This window comes from Sesamum indicum, linkage group LG11 (genome assembly GCF_000512975.1).
Source record: "Sesamum indicum cultivar Zhongzhi No. 13 linkage group LG11, S_indicum_v1.0, whole genome shotgun sequence".
Lineage (NCBI taxonomy): Eukaryota > Viridiplantae > Streptophyta > Magnoliopsida > Lamiales > Pedaliaceae > Sesamum > Sesamum indicum.
Genome location: NC_026155.1, coordinates 10,094,685 through 10,110,051, shown reverse-complemented (window position 1 = coordinate 10,110,051; position 15,367 = coordinate 10,094,685). Strand labels below are relative to the sequence as shown.

General features: G+C 35.7%; 3 protein-coding genes across 5 annotated transcripts in view; all 3 read right to left on the bottom strand.

Annotated features, from left to right (window-relative positions):
• Positions 1-1,072, bottom strand: part of LOC105173867 (probable glycerol-3-phosphate acyltransferase 3) — a 2,974-nt gene extending 1,902 nt beyond the window's left edge. Inside the window, exon 1 of the mRNA XM_011095768.2 lies at positions 327-1,072. Within this exon, the coding sequence (XP_011094070.1) occupies positions 327-1,016 (690 nt within the window). The 5' untranslated portion in view covers positions 1,017-1,072. The remainder of the gene's footprint in view (positions 1-326) is intronic.
• LOC105173866 lies at positions 1,473-3,163 on the bottom strand. Its single transcript, XM_011095767.2, has 3 exons — positions 2,816-3,163; positions 2,444-2,678; positions 1,473-2,323 (listed from the first exon to the last, which is right to left on the bottom strand). Exons 1-3 carry the CDS (start codon positions 2,924-2,926, stop codon positions 1,974-1,976), a joined length of 696 nt encoding a protein of 231 aa, XP_011094069.1. The 5' UTR covers positions 2,927-3,163; the 3' UTR covers positions 1,473-1,973.
• Positions 3,989-15,078, bottom strand: LOC105173865 (isoamylase 1, chloroplastic). 3 transcript variants are annotated; one of them, XM_011095766.2, is made up of 18 exons: positions 14,543-15,077; positions 14,037-14,219; positions 13,790-13,882; positions 12,851-13,003; positions 12,441-12,532; positions 10,761-10,902; positions 10,575-10,682; positions 9,696-9,781; positions 8,769-8,840; positions 8,564-8,690; positions 8,170-8,256; positions 7,207-7,299; positions 6,792-6,950; positions 5,485-5,568; positions 4,753-4,833; positions 4,565-4,647; positions 4,366-4,483; positions 3,989-4,270 (listed from the first exon to the last, which is right to left on the bottom strand). In XM_011095766.2, the coding sequence occupies exons 1-18, from the start codon at positions 14,912-14,914 to the stop codon at positions 4,007-4,009; spliced, it is 2,397 nt and encodes a 798-aa protein (XP_011094068.1). In that variant the 5' UTR covers positions 14,915-15,077; the 3' UTR covers positions 3,989-4,006. The 3 variants fall into 3 exon arrangements, with proteins under 3 accessions (XP_011094068.1, XP_020553221.1, XP_011094067.1); XM_020697562.1 differs by having other exon boundaries at positions 14,037-14,214; positions 14,543-14,682; XM_011095765.2 differs by having other exon boundaries at positions 4,565-4,833; positions 14,543-15,078.

Below are 15,367 nucleotides of genomic sequence, written 5' to 3'. Positions count from 1 at the left end.
AGTGGGAGGGCGGCAGTCCGGTGGGAGGAAGAGGATGAAGAAAGGAATATATATATATATATATATATATATTATTTTTATATAATATTTAATATATTAAATATTATTTTTCTAAATATATATGTATAATATATTAAATAAAATATACATATATAATAATATTTTTATTGATTAAAAATAATGCCCAAATACACTTGGGACGCTCTATTTACGATAACACAAAGATAACTTGCTATTTTATTTTTCATCCTATAGGTAAATACGTTTTTTTTACCTATTTAACCTAATTGATAGATCTTTTGGTAATATGCCCAAAATTATATTACCTTGCAATTGGAAAACCATTCATGTTCAAAACACTTCCTGAAGCAGCCAACTCCAATGACATGAGGACTCAGTTTCACAACTTGAAATGCATTATAATCCCTCCTTTCTTCCATCAGTCCCACAAAGTACCCACGACAGGCTTTCAAATCTCTACCAACAACAAAATCTACGTCCAAGAAATCTTTCAAGAAGCTCTCTACCATGACCTGAGGCAAATCGCTGATGGCTACAATTAACTTGCCTCTCCTCAGGACCTCAAAGCTCTCCCTGCCGACATCCTCCAGGAAAAACTTGGGCAGAACAGCTCTTCCCTCTGTGAATCTCTCTTTCTTCAGCCCGAGAAAGCAGATGAATACCATAACTTCTAACGCTAAATCTTGGTGGCAAAGACAGATAAAGGGATAAAGAACAAAAAGGATAAGAGCCCTGATCAGGCTGCCGGCTTCGAACGCCACCAGCATGAAGTAAGGAAATAGAGAGGATGATCTGAGTAGAACTGTTTCTGCATGGAAGACCAAAACCTGGTTCTCCAGGTGGGGTCTCTGGCCAAGAAACTCTAAGTTTTGAAACTCAAATGGGGATCTTGGAGACCAGTGATTGCCAAGATTTCTTCTGGTGTCCCTAAAATTATCCAGAAAAGCAGAAAATAAGAGGGCAAGTTTACTGAAAGGGAAGGCCTTCGGAGCCATGGACTTTCTGGTCTTGCGTGGTGAACTGAAGCCACAGCCCGGAAACTTTTAAATTTATATTGCTGAATGATTAACATGACTTGATGTTTTAACCTCCAAATTATCTCTGTGTCGATCATGAGGTGACATTTTAACCTCCATATTACAATTTACGTGAATGGGTTGTTCTGCTATTTGTGGTCAAGAATCACGTGCAGCAGGAAACGGAGGGACGTACTTTCCAGATTTGGAACTCAATATCAACCCAGTTGTCATAGGTTTAATTTGAGTAATTGCTTGTGCTTGAAACTTGAACGCAGTGATCTTGACCCCATGCTTAAAGATCAAGACACAATTACCAATCACCAGTCATTGTCTTCCTTTAAGTCATGAAACCTACAAATTACGATGTCAAACAGATAGATTATAATGTGCATACACACACCCCTAGACTTGTTTGATAATACTTTGTCAAACAAGAATCAGAAGGATTACATGGATGAAAGTAGTAGGGAGGTATTTCAGAGTGATCAAGCATGAGAACCAGGTTTCATTCACTGACACTCGGTGATGCTACAAGTAGAAGAAATTAGGTGAACTGACATTTTCTTGGAGCAGGATAAAGTTCAGGATCTCTGTGCTTTGCATCAATTCTATTGACAGACAAGCTGAAGTCGAACAGAGGAGAATCTCAATACACAATTCAATCAAAGGGCACTGCGTTTTAGACGTTCTTCCATCGTGATGTTCACAAAAAATCTTTTACTTTGATATTGACAGTCTCTACACTTGAGTACTAGTACTAGATGGCCTCAAGAAACATAAGCAATACGCGGCTTCTTGGCAGGGCAAACATCAACAAAAATCTTACTTCCTCATTACTAAGACCTGCCCATGCAACTCCTAAAGGAGGAGCCGCTACATGACAGAAAACTAACTGTTGCAGTAATTACCATACTGCCACTAATCTAAGGCCAATCACTGGTACCAAAAAATTGGTGTTGTTGTGTTGTGAGGAGGCTGTGGAATCATGCAGTGCCTTTGATGTATACCTTCATATAAAGTCATCTCGCCAGCTTCGTTAGCATTCCTATGCTCATTGCTCATATTGTCTTCGACATCCATGGTTGATTCCCCCAGCTCTTCAGCATCCATCATCTCACACTTATCAGATTGCAAAGGAAATTCAGCTCGAGGTTTAGACATAAGCTGTGGTGCAACCCACGGGACAACTGCTAGACGTCCATTCCTAGAGCTAGAGTCACGATCCTTTGACGCTGCCTCATCACTAGCTACTCTCAAAGAGTTTGATTTGTTTGACCACAGCACTTGATTTGCATAACATAATGAAACTGGTTACTTGATTTTCACATTCAAGCAAATGCAAATAGAAACTGAAGCCCACAAAAGAATAAGTAATATCAACAGCCAGATGCATCTAGGCTTACCTTTCAATCCTGAGATGAGGTCAGGATCAATGGAAACCGAGAAATTGGAAGTAGTGTTTATGGTTTTGAAAAGCACAATAGCCCTCTCTTCATCCTCAGGCCCACTGCGTAACTCATCAGTTTCCAAACTACGTATTACACTACGACCAAACCTCCGTTCCCGCGGCAGCGATAGCTCAAACGCTACGGGAACCTCAGGTTCCTCCTCCTCTGGTATCGGAGGCAATTCAGCATCCTACATTTACATACGAACTAATAATCAACAGAGGGAATCGCTGCTTGAGTACGCAATGTGCTTGAAAGGAAGAACATTCAACAGGAACTTACTACGAACAATATAAGAATAGAAAAAGAAAGAGGAGAATGTGTTACCAGCCTTGTGGTTTTCCAGGAGCGAGGAGAGAGGGAAAACTCGGCGAAATCATCACTGACATCTTCGACGTCTTTCCTTCTTTTCATCTTCAACTGGAAATAACCCACCATCACTACAAACCAGAAAAGCAGCCCAAGAATTCAACGAAAACCCTAGAAGAAAGAATTCTTCTCGAAAACCACAATTGATTCAAAGATGAACTGGAAACTCCTCAGCAGACTAGAGGAGATATTCAAACAATAAGAAAAAAGAAGAGGGAGAAGGCGCCACTTTTCTGTATTTTCAGCACGCGTCTGTGAATATGTGTCCAGTTACACTTAAGAACAGCTATCACAACTCACAAACTACTGTACCTGCACACTACTTCTTCTACGCCCTTCCATTCTATATCTTATTTTTAATTTATTAAAAATAAATTTGTGTATTACAATATTTTTCTAAAATATACATATTTAGCATTAGCATAGTGTTTGGATTTTTTATTTTTTAAGTATTTTATTGTATTGTCTGTTATCCCATTTTTTTTATATTTTTTTTATCAAATGCGTCGTGCATGGTTCAGAAGTAGAGGTTGAGTTTTGAAAATTTTGAATTTTGTTTTTTTTTTTTTTAACACCCACCAGTCGATGAGTTTTGAGCCCAACATCTTCATAATAAATTATTGAGCCCCAAACCATTGGGGTGTTCCTTATGTTGTAAAAGATTTGAATATATGTTCTTATCATCTTCAATAGGGTCTGATCGCTTGTGATTTTATGTCATTTCATACTCTTGCTGAGACAAAACGAAGAAAACGACGTAGAATGAATTTGGTTGAGATGATTTTTTTTTATATATATGTGACTAATATATCAAATTAGTATGATAATAGTAGTTGATTTAATGTTCTTTTTGAAATTAGTGAAACATGTTTGAGATATGTTTTTAAAAATTTCCGACAAGCAATTTTTAATATTTCTTATTTCGATGAAAAGGTAACTTTTAATATTTGTGAAGTATGTCATATGTCTTGTACAGGGGTTTCCACTGTTTTCTCCATCATAGTAATCGGCTTTTATATTTCCAGGAGAAGTTAGGGATTGTTAACTATAGGCCCTCATCATATGTACATAGCATAGCATTATTGGCACACTACTTGGGTGTTCATGCAATCACTGGAAAACAGTACAAAATTTGATACCAAAGCTCAACTATATATTGTCATCCGGGGAGAGTGAAAGAATAATTGAAGAATAGCTAAGCATGGGGTACAAATTGCTGTCAAGAAAATGAGCATACTGTCTTACTGCTGTGTCTCTGTCTGCAAGATCATCCGAGAGAAAATCATACGGTGCCGCCTTGCTGGTGTCCACCAACGGCTCCCACCTATAACCCGGACGCTCAGGCAATGCGACAGTCACACCTATATGACTAGCATTGAACGCTATATATAGCTCCCCCTTCACTGAGTCAATCTGACAATTTTATACCCATATCAATGGCACGTTAACTACGAAGAACGAAAAACATCAATCAGGAATGGAAGACAAGGAACAGGATCAAAAGGTACCAGTGTGAATGCTACAAATCGGCTTGTATCAGACCAATCTGGCGTAGCTGGAGTATGGCCATGCCATTGCAGTCTCTCTGCTGTGGGGAAATCGTTTAAGCCAAGAGATTCACATTCGCTGGAAGGAAAAGGATCATTTTGATGAGCTTCCCTGAAGCAAAGCACAAGAAAAAGTCTGTTAAAAGTGGGAAATACTTACTGGCGGAACTTGGTCATGAGGCAGCAATATCTGAAGAAATCTGACTCGGCCTCCTCCATCTTATCCCACCGAAAGTAGTTTATCTGCAAATAAAGTGGAAGTTCATTTAAAATGAAAAGGGAGACAGCAAGATCTATAATGAAAAGAGTGAGTATATAATGCAATATTGCTTTGGAGTAGAGGATTACAAAATTATCATGGCAATATGTGTTGTTATTTCCTCCTTTTGTGTGGCCATATTCGTCCCCCATATAGATCATTGGGACACCCTGGTCGTATGAAACACACAGAATAGAGAGTAGCAGGGAATTAGAATCATGAGAATATTGTGGGAAAATAGGCACAAAAGACATACAGACGCATCTCAGGGGATTTGAACAGAAACATCTGTTTTTATCCTTGGCTTCAGATGGAATCATTTCAGAAGAAGATGATAAGCTGAGTATTTGTTCAATGTAAATGGTAGAGAAATCTGCCACTCATGCTCTTGTCAAATTTTGCAATTTAGCCAAAGTAATCAATACATGCTTATTTGTAGCAAGACTTTTCCATTTGACTCTGCATACAGAAAAAGCTAGGAGAGTTCATAATCACCAACACTCAAATAAAAGAGCACTACTCTAAAGTATCTCAGCATAGTAATGCAATCAGCTTGAGCCTCTGAGATGCTATGACAATCACACAAAGTGCAACCCATCTAACTGTTTTAACGTTTGTAAATTTATTGCTTCACAAAAGGTATCCAAATATTGAAGTTTCTTTCTGCAAAGTTGTCAAGAGTTTCCCTCATTGAGGGGCAAAAACAGCTCAGAAAGCCAACCAATGAGAAGTTTTGCATTACACCTGTGCCCACATGTGCACATCTGGTCGCGTGCTCTTTTTGGAGACTTAAATCAGAGTTCAAAAGGAAATTTTCTTACTTGGGAAACCATTAGACACAAGAAAAAGTTTCTCATTTGTCGTCTTCTCAATTTCTTCACAGAAATACTTGCAAACTCTCCCTCCTGAGACAAAATCAGAAGAAGAAATTATAAATACATGTAAATTCGCTTGACATTTATACTCATCTTTTAGGATATTTCTTTTTTAACTGTACTTGTCAAAGTTTCTCTAATAGTTACTTGCCATTACTAATAATCTACGCCCCTTGTGTTTTACTTCCAAAAAATAAAATCGATGCCCTTTCTTTTCGGTATATTTATTGTATTTGTACGAGTATCTGTAGAAAATGATGAAGAAGTTTAAATTTTCTTAGTAGTTTGATCAGCATTATATGCATGTAAATATATTTAGGAGTTTATAAGGGCAATGTTAGTTTTTACAATCATTTACTTAACCTAGCAAGATGCCCTTTTGTTGTAATTCTTTTATGTGAATAATTAAACTTGTATTTTAATACTTCTAACTGTTAGTAACATCTTGATCACAATTCAAACTATTCAGGTTATATGAAAATACTTACATGTGTTGCATTTTTATTTGGTAATTTTAAAATTTTCCTAATACAGTACAATCATATTTAATTATATGATGAAGCAAATGAATAAAATATACAAAGTATATAATAAAGCAACTTAAACAATGATTGGATACATTTCTGGAAACAATTAAGAAATTCATTCGCTCACCTAATAAGACACTTAACAAAAAGTAGCTCATTGAAATACAAAAGCTTAGAATCCAGATAAAGGTTTCTTGTGATGGGGCTATTTCTCTATGGAAAAATATGTTATTTCTCCAAATGCACATTGTATAACGTATTAGACATGTTATTTTATTTAATGTCTAAATAAACTTTTAGGTTTATAGTACTACAATATTCAGCACTTCTAGACTATGTCAAAATCTAAATAGGATTATATTCCAATAGTAACATGATCACAAGTATAAATCTTGTCAAAAGTTTTGAATCTTCTGTCATATTCGAATTTTTAATTTTCCATCTTTGCTGTTAACCAATTGCATTGCAATTTGATTAACAACAAAAGAAAAAACAATGGAAAAAATATATATATTAATATTTCATATAGTAAGTTTATAAATCTAACAGAAATTGCAAAGAACATTCACTTTCAGAAAAGTTGAATTAGAGATAGAGACATCATTTCATAAAGGTGCATTTCCAGGCAATCATAAGATACATGAAACTTCCAAAGACTTGGAGAACATTAGCAACTTCACTAGAAAGTAAAGAATATAAAACAAACACATCGACCTAAAAACTTACCTGGCCACAATTCCAACTATTATTGTGATTCTCACCATCTTTGTTGTCTTCACCATTAGCTAAATTGTGCTTGCTATTATATGTCACTAGATCAGCCAAAGTAAAACCATCATGAGCGCAAACAAAATTGATACTGTTCCAAGGTTTCCTTCCACCTTCCTGATTCAGAGCAATATTAAGTGATTCAAATCAAAAAGTATATTCAGAAAATATGTATTAGATCTATAACATTGTAGATCCCCTAACGTAATCTACAATAGGCAAAGTCTGCAATAAAAAGAATAGAGACGTACATAGAAAGAACAGAAGTTCAAGAAAATATACAAAGATTTTGAACTAATGTAACTGATAACGTTCAAGAATCACATTAGTCCAGAAGGATGTTTACCATTAAACAGCCATGAAGGAGATATACCTGGTATAAATTAGGACTTCCACATAGACATTCGGCAAAAGCCCCAGCAAACCCATCGGTACCCTTGATAAATTGCCTTACAATATCCCGGTACTGAAATAAGGAGGAAGTACTGTTGAAATAACTATGATGTATGTAGACTGAAGACAACAGCAGTAAAAGAGAAAGGACAGAATCATAATATGATAACACAAATTTGTTTTGAAACACAGCCTTACCATCCTTTTCTCAATCTAATACTGAACACAGTAGAATAAATGGCAACATTAACAGATAATTCTGCCAACAAAAATGAAAATCCTGGTAATAAGAAACCATCCTGACAGCCAATCCTTATTTAGAAAAAAGAAATCCTAAACAAATTGCATATTTATAATCATTTGGAAGAAAGACTAAGAGAAACCAAGACATTTAAGAAGCATTGGGAACATTTACAATTTATACCAAGGCATTGAAGAGTCCTTGAGAACTTTCATAACTTTAAGTGAAATTTGCTTATGGTTACTGATAATTGGCAACTTCTAAACCACAAATTTTTTAGAATGGAAGACTAATTCCAGAAAATGAAATTAGATGGCATATGGCGAAACATTTTTAACCGGAAGATGTTTGTTGAGTTGATTGAGTAACTAATGCTGGGAAAGATCATATGGATAATAATGAAGTTCTAAATTGGCTGAATTTCCTGTTAATTGAGCCGCTGAAAAACCAACATCTTTAGTATGTCGGAAACATTACACTAGAGTAGACAACCTGGTGCTTGAATGTAACAATCCCTCGCAAGAAAAGGGATAGGTGAAAATATGAGTTAATTATGGATATGGTAGTAACAGGAACTTTCTGCAGCGAATCCAATAATTAAGGATCGAGTTGTACCAATTTCTACAGAAAAGAGAGAAGGACAATAAGGAGCCAGCTGGATGTCCAAAAATGCACAACTTAATTATATACATCTTGACTTACCTTCCCATTCCATTCTGACCAAATACCCCAATGGGGAAAAATGCCAACTTGATAAAGACCTCCACAGTCCCATGCTTCCGCTATAAGCTGATCGAGGAAGAAAGAAACCTCATTCATTTCTCTTACACAAACATAATCAGAGACATACAAATAAGCAACCACCGATGTGCTAACAACAGAAAGGATATATCTGACGGTGCATTGTTACAGTCTAACTATGAGTCCATGAGCTGAAGGTTACAAAAAATTCAACAACATAAGCAAAGTGTATTTTGGACAGAACAATCGATCTTCCCCGTAGGAAGGACATAATTATATTCCTTAGCATTATTTTGGACGAAGAATACCTTGTGATAGTAAAAAAAAAATGAAACCATAAGGGAAAGCCAGATACCTTAACTCCATGGAGTATAGGGTCATTGCTGATCATGTCAATCAATGGGGGGCTACTGAGAGGAGTTCCAATCGTGATTGCCTCACCTTCAATTGCATCTCCATATACATTCACAGCATCCCAGAGACTGACCAAAATCAAAGGCAATGCAGAATAAGCATTGAATAACGAGAACGCATGTGAGGCAGATGATATAACAACTAACCTGCTACTCCTTGTCAAGATAGATGCAAGATCAAACCGAAAGCCATCAACATGCATTTCTGTCACCCAGTATCTGTTGAGAATCAACTAAGCCAAATAAATAAATATTCAAATGTGTCAATATGAGTTGAATCATGAATGGATGAACCATGAAAAGAAAACCAAAAGGGATTTTCTGATTTACGAGAATGAACATAATACAACAGAAAAATTTAGGTCGAATGATCAAGGCACAAAATTGGAATTCTTCTCTCCTGAATACAAGGTTAACATTAAAGAGTAATCACCTAACCTAAAAGCTCACATATCACAGAATAGATTTTTAATATTAATGTCTTCAGAGAAGGCCAATCCTGGTTGCCGGATATAAATATAAGACTAATGCACAAGACAACAAACTCATGTAAAATCAAAAACCAATTGGACTGTCATCACACTCTTCTGAAGCCTAAGTATTGAAGACTTATTCATAAGATGCTTACAAATATCAATGATAGAACATTACAAATTTAGACAAAAGCCTCTGCTAGAGAAAGCAATAGCAATTATTGGCCATAGTTATTGTAAATGTTCTCATACAAAAATGAAAATGATCTTGTGATTATCTATCTCCCTCTCTCCAAATGCGTTCACATTGAGCAGAAGATAATAAATCATAAAATATTCCAATTAGCTGGAATATCATGTTGTTTATACTTTCTAGAAGACACAACAAAATTGTCACTTCCTATAATCTCAGTGATTGGTGCAATTATAGGGGAAAAGATATTCAGTAAAATGTTATGGAAGAAACAAGATTGTATTTTCTGTTGGGTGGACCAAGGAAAAGTAATATATGAAAACTTCCATTTCAAAGATCAGAGAAGAAGAGAAACCAGACTCTGCAACAAAAAGCTCTTTAAGCTTTATAATTTTCCAGTAATTCTACCTCAAGCAATCCAGAATAAATTGCCGTACAATGGGATGATTGCAATTGAAGGTGTTCCCACAACCTGAATAATTGTAGAATTCACCCTGTTAAACATAGATTAAAGCATTCAGAAAAGTTGTCCTTTCAAAGAACATGATATCAGCATTCATTATCACTGCACAAGCTAATGTCTATACTTCAAAGTTGTTTAGAACTGTGTAGCCCAGAAAAAAAGCTGAACGAAAACTTAATTTAAAACTATCCTCTACTTGGTTCTGAAACACGGGTATAAGTTACATGCTAAAGATCGATCAGACATTAATTACTAAGGAACATCTGATCAGTCTTGCACCACTATTTGACAATTCAGAGAACAAGAAAAGAAAAGACCAAATTAACAAGTGGTGATCCTTTTCCCATATGCCACTTTTCTCTTTAATGTTTCTTACTTTTAGTTTATAGTTCATACCTATTGGAAGTGGAAAAAAGCATCAGATGTCTACAAGCTCTTGATAAACTTTTGATACGAGAAATAAGGATAAGGCCAAATCACAGATTCTCTGCAGAACTGAATGGTGTGGATGAGAATAGGAAAATCTATCTTTCAAAAATTCATAATGGGAAAGGTGTTACTCTGTTTTCATCACAACTATATAAACTACAAAGATCTTTCAATTTTAAGCAGCCATTACTTGTTAAAGAAATTGGTACCTTCACAGGTCCCCTGATCAAAGGTAAAAAAAAAATAGTAGACACCAAAAAGAATATTACATAACTTTTGTCCACATAAAATACCAAAAGAAACAGGGGATAGCTTAATCGCTTAAACAATCCAAACAGTCGATTACCTAATTCCAGTAAAAGTATAGCAAAAATGAACGATAAGTATGGCCATACCTTTGGCGCAAGCATGTAAAAGACACTATTGTCAAGACCTCTAAATGATAATATGGGACCATTCTCATTCCCTTCAGCAGTGTGATTAAAAACAACATCCATAATCACCTGTTACATTACAAAAAAGATGGAGAACTAAACAAAAGCTTAATCCAAAGTTATGCCAGCTCATGGTTCGTTTCTTACCTCAATTCCACGTTTATGTGCTTCCCTAACAAGGTACTTAAATTCATTTACTGCACCAAGGCCGTATTTACCAACTCCAGCAGAAGAATATCTTGCCATTGGTGAAAAGTAATTGATTGTAGAATAGCCCCAAAAGTTCACCCTGGACAAGAAAAAGGTTTTGACAGGATTGAATGTCCCTTGCTAAAATCATGCAATTATATATTTTTTCATGTGCATAGAACATTAGTTATTTCCGTGAACAGACGACTACGTGGACCAACATATAACTCACCAATTAAGAAAGATATAGGGTATGAAGGAATGCAGCTAATTCTCTCAAATATATAGTAAAAGTGCTTTTTTTCACATGACAATTGACTTGATGATAGCAAGCTGCAAAGACATCATAGTTGCTATGGAATGCTAGATTTTTATGAATATTGGTTGCGACTATTACATCGAAATACTAAATCATGAATGTTAGTGCTACACTTTTCCTCACAAACTCTATGCCACTATCATAACACAGTACCTTAGCCACCTATTCCGGGGTCCATATTGTTAGATGCTACCAGATCATTTGTTTGCCTCAGTTTCAGCACCAGAATACCATGTGTTTGAATGCTAGTTATAAAGAATAGTTGTTCAAAGCAATTAACATCTTTTATTAGTCAAAGAAAGGAAATCATCTAAAAACTAGACTCCTTTGGTTTCTGAAGACTTGCCAAAGCTAAGCTGGTTTAATGGGAACTCAAGTTGCATCATCAGGTGAGGATCACTTCAACTTAGAGAAAATATGTCTCTATCCAGACACTCTTACTTTTGGAATCCAAAGCTATTGTCCTACAGATCCATATAGGAAATTGAAAATATCAAGATGAACTACTGGATGAATTACTTGGTGATTAGAGAAATACAGGTAATTGAGTTATTAAACCATTTAGTGTTAACCAATTTAAGTCAATTCCTCAAAATCAGCAACCTTAAGTTAAGAAGCCAAGCTCAAAGGAGCTTTCAGCCATCATTCTGAATCAAGCTTATGTAAGTTGGTTCAGTTTTTGTTATTCAAAAAGTTGGGATCTTAAACTATATATTCGTGACCATAACACAGCCCTCAAACAAGGCCTTTAGCCATTAAACTTTGATCAAAAAATCTAGTAATCTAGTTCATTTTTTCAATCACAATGAAAGAGCTTCCACACCTCTGCAAACCATTTTGAAACCCTCATGAGTAAATCTGCCTCTTTTGCTGCATTAACAGATGGGCTGTCTAATGAAGTTAGACAAATAAAGGTGCAAAATGATATCCCCATTAAGTCATTTTACGTATAACATAGTTCAGCATGCCAATGTTATTTACATTCACAGAAAGGATTCATTTCTGCAGCTCCTGGAGGAGCACATAACATACAGTTGCAGAAATTCAGGCACAGTGTTGACAAGCTCTGATGAGGACTCCAGATAAAAGAATACTATACATTGCAAGAATACTTGACAGAATCAAATGCCAATGTAAATAACTAATTAAAATGTGTCCGAATATGATTTCAGACACCAGGGAATGAAAGGATTAGAGTTGCCACTTGCCATCATCTGAAAGACATCACAGTTGTACTTTCAAACTAATTACACACAAATTTAAGTTGTATAAAGTTTGCTATGAACATTTAAAATAAGAAAGAGTAAGTTCTAATTTACTTGTAGTCGCCCAAGACAGAGTTATAGCTGTAGTACTCCAATTCATTGAATTCATGACATGGCATTAGTTCAATGCAGTTGATACCAAGTTTCTGCAAAATCATAAAGCAACGTGATAGGCAATTGACCAATATTTATCATATAAACATCGCACATGAATAATCTCTAAGACTACTTTGACTGCACATTTAGAAATCTGCAAGGCAAAGTGATTTCAACAGTATAGATGCATCAAGATAAGCTGTTCACCAAGCATGGGGCATCACCACATTAAGTTCATTTGAATTTAGTCGCAAAGCTTTTAAGATTTACAACATAATGACTACTAGTGTCATAACCATAAAAAACCAATTACAGAACTGAACAACCTGCCTGCTTAAGAAAATTCAACTGAACATTTGAACTTTTACCTTCAAATGATCAAGTTTCTCCACCAACCCACGGTAAGTGCCAGGAAATTTTGAGTTGCTTGACTCATGTCTTGTAAATCCACGAACATGCATTTCATAAATAACCAGATCCCTTTGTGGGAATTTTAGGGGTAAATCTCCTTCCCAATCAAACTGAAATTGCAACATAGGCAGATAAATAAAAATTAGACAAAGAGCATTTAATTACCTCCTAGGAAAGTGAAGCACAATCATCAACATATGTTAATTAAAAATGTGTAAACTTTGAATAAATGAAGGTAATTAAGAGCCATAATTTAATATGTAAGATGGTGCAAGTACCCAAGGAAGATGTGCAGTAAAAAAGGAATAGTTTCATTTAAAAATTAAAGTAAAAAAAAAAAAAAAAAAAAAGACTAATAGAGCTTTTTTTTCATACTTATTTATTGAATACCTCATACAATCTGAGACCAGTGTCAGTCCTAATCTACGATAAATAGTTTAAAGTTAAGCCTCGTGAGATTGGGATTGATGACCAATCCACTAATCCCCACCCCAGCAGCAATTTTAACAGATAAATTTTGAACAAGCTGATGAGATAAGAAAGTCATACAGATCACAGAGGCAGCATTTGCATTAACAACTTACACAACTACAGTGCTACTGTGAACTTTGGCCTACTTATATGGACTATTTATAAGCACATGTGTGATGATATTATCTGTAAAAAGGATATTATAAGCAGCTGCACATGACAAGATCAGTGCAAAATGATAAACAATTATGGAAGCTGCCCAGCATGGTTAATAAGGATCCTAGCACCGTGGCAGAAAAATATATAACTCGCATAATTTAGCAAGAGTTATATCCAATTTCATACATTTCAAGATCATCTCTTTCATCCTAAATCAAAAATGTTATGTAAGTACTCTTACAACAACAATGTTGTTCATCAAATACCTCATCATTAATAGAAGGCACCACACATGCCATCTGAGGCCAACACTCTTCGTCAGGTCCTAAAGCACCGTATTCCCCTCTGCTGACAACAGCCTACATTGTAAGCCAAAGACAGATAGAGTTACAATAGGCTATATAACATCATAATACAACAAAATGCATGATGCTCTTCTTCCTTTATGGAATGGGCAAGAATTAGGATGTTTAGAGCCATAATCTTCCCATAAGTAGCAAGAATCCTACTGACCTTTGCATAAGGGTCAATCAATATTTTAGAAGAATCAAAATAGAGGCCATCTTCCGGAGAGAAGCTCCCATCAAATCTGTAGCCATAAACCATATCTTCAAAGTCACCTTTCAGAAACACGTGCCAGACATCTCCTGTTCTATTATTAGTTGGATCGAGAGCAATCTGCTCAGTCACTCTTTTCTGCAACAAAATATGACAGTAAAGAAAATGCACTTAATTGATACAGTTAGTTTCTTCCACTTCCATGCCCATACTATCCACACTCAAAATTTCAATTCACAAAAAAAAAAAAAAAAAAAAAAACATTCCACTTCCATGCCCATACTATCCACACTCAAAATTTCAATTCAAAAAAAAAAAAAAAAAAAAAAAAGCATCACATTTTATCAAAATTATAACTCAAGGCAGAAACCGAATTCACATTAGAAAATGACAGAAAGCTAATTCTTTTCGCAAATTCAATGCAACAAACACAAAGCAAGAATAGGAGAATAATCATCAACCTCTGGTAAGTCCGAAAGATTGATCAAGCAAAGAGTAGCCGACGAGGCATTGCCGGAAGAAACCGCGAAGTTGACACCACCGTCTCTTGCCGTGGCACCAAACGGCGTCGGCTGACCGGAGAACACCTCGAAACGACGGGCCCTCGCGGGAGGCTTCTCGACCACCACCGCGGTCTCCGCATCAACCCTTTCACTCGCATTGTTCAAGATTACAAAAGGGTTCACGTTTTTCCCAGCATTTGCAAAGGCTTTACTAGGAATTCCGACATTCAATTTGTCTTTCCGGCACCGAAGACACGTCTTGGGAGCAGATTTACGTGAGAAATGATTTGGAATCAAAGAAGACTGCAGTGATTGTAATTCCATTTTCATTATATGAACTACGAAAAAACGATTTTACAGAACCGAACTGCTGTGGGCCATCACCGTAGAGAGACAAGAGTAGAGGTGGTGAATCAGAGTAGAGAGTGATCTGCAGTTCTGAAACTCTCAGTGGTGCTCAAATCTCAGGAAGTGATCTTTTTCTTTTTTCTTCTTTTTTTTCCTTTCTAATAATAATAATTTATTTTCTTCTATTTCCTTAGTCGTTGTCCAAGAAATATCATAATTGTTACGTGACCAAAATTTACATTTGTGTATGATAATAACCATGGATGAATACTTTATATTTTAATTCCTATTAAGCCTTACTAATTTAAATATCCCATTTATTTCAACCCAATAATGTATTTGCGAGTATTTGTGGCGGTTCATGTTTACATTGATTGGCTTATAGCTCAATTATAATCTAATCTTTTTTTTCTCATAGAGTAATCGAGAGAGAAT

Bases quoted from the DNA above. Each gene is read 5' to 3' on its own strand.
- LOC105173866 (XM_011095767.2), bottom strand. From the start codon at position 2,926: ATGGTGGGTTATTTCCAGTTGAAGATGAAAAGAAGGAAAGACGTCGAA. The intron at 2,679-2,815 runs GTAACACATTCT...ATGTAAATGTAG, and splicing joins CCTGGAAAACCACAAGGCTG to GATGCTGAATTGCCTCCGAT. The intron at 2,324-2,443 runs GTAAGCCTAGAT...ATGCAAATCAAG, and splicing joins CCTCATCTCAGGATTGAAAG to TGCTGTGGTCAAACAAATCA.
- LOC105173865 (XM_011095765.2), bottom strand. From the start codon at position 14,914: ATGAAAATGGAATTACAATCACTGCAGTCTTCTTTGATTCCAAATCAT. The intron at 8,691-8,768 runs GTTAGTTGTTAT...GATTTTGGTCAG, and splicing joins ATCTTGACAAGGAGTAGCAG to TCTCTGGGATGCTGTGAATG. The intron at 7,300-8,169 runs GTAAGTCAAGAT...TCCTTATTTCAG, and splicing joins GGTCAGAATGGAATGGGAAG to TACCGGGATATTGTAAGGCA.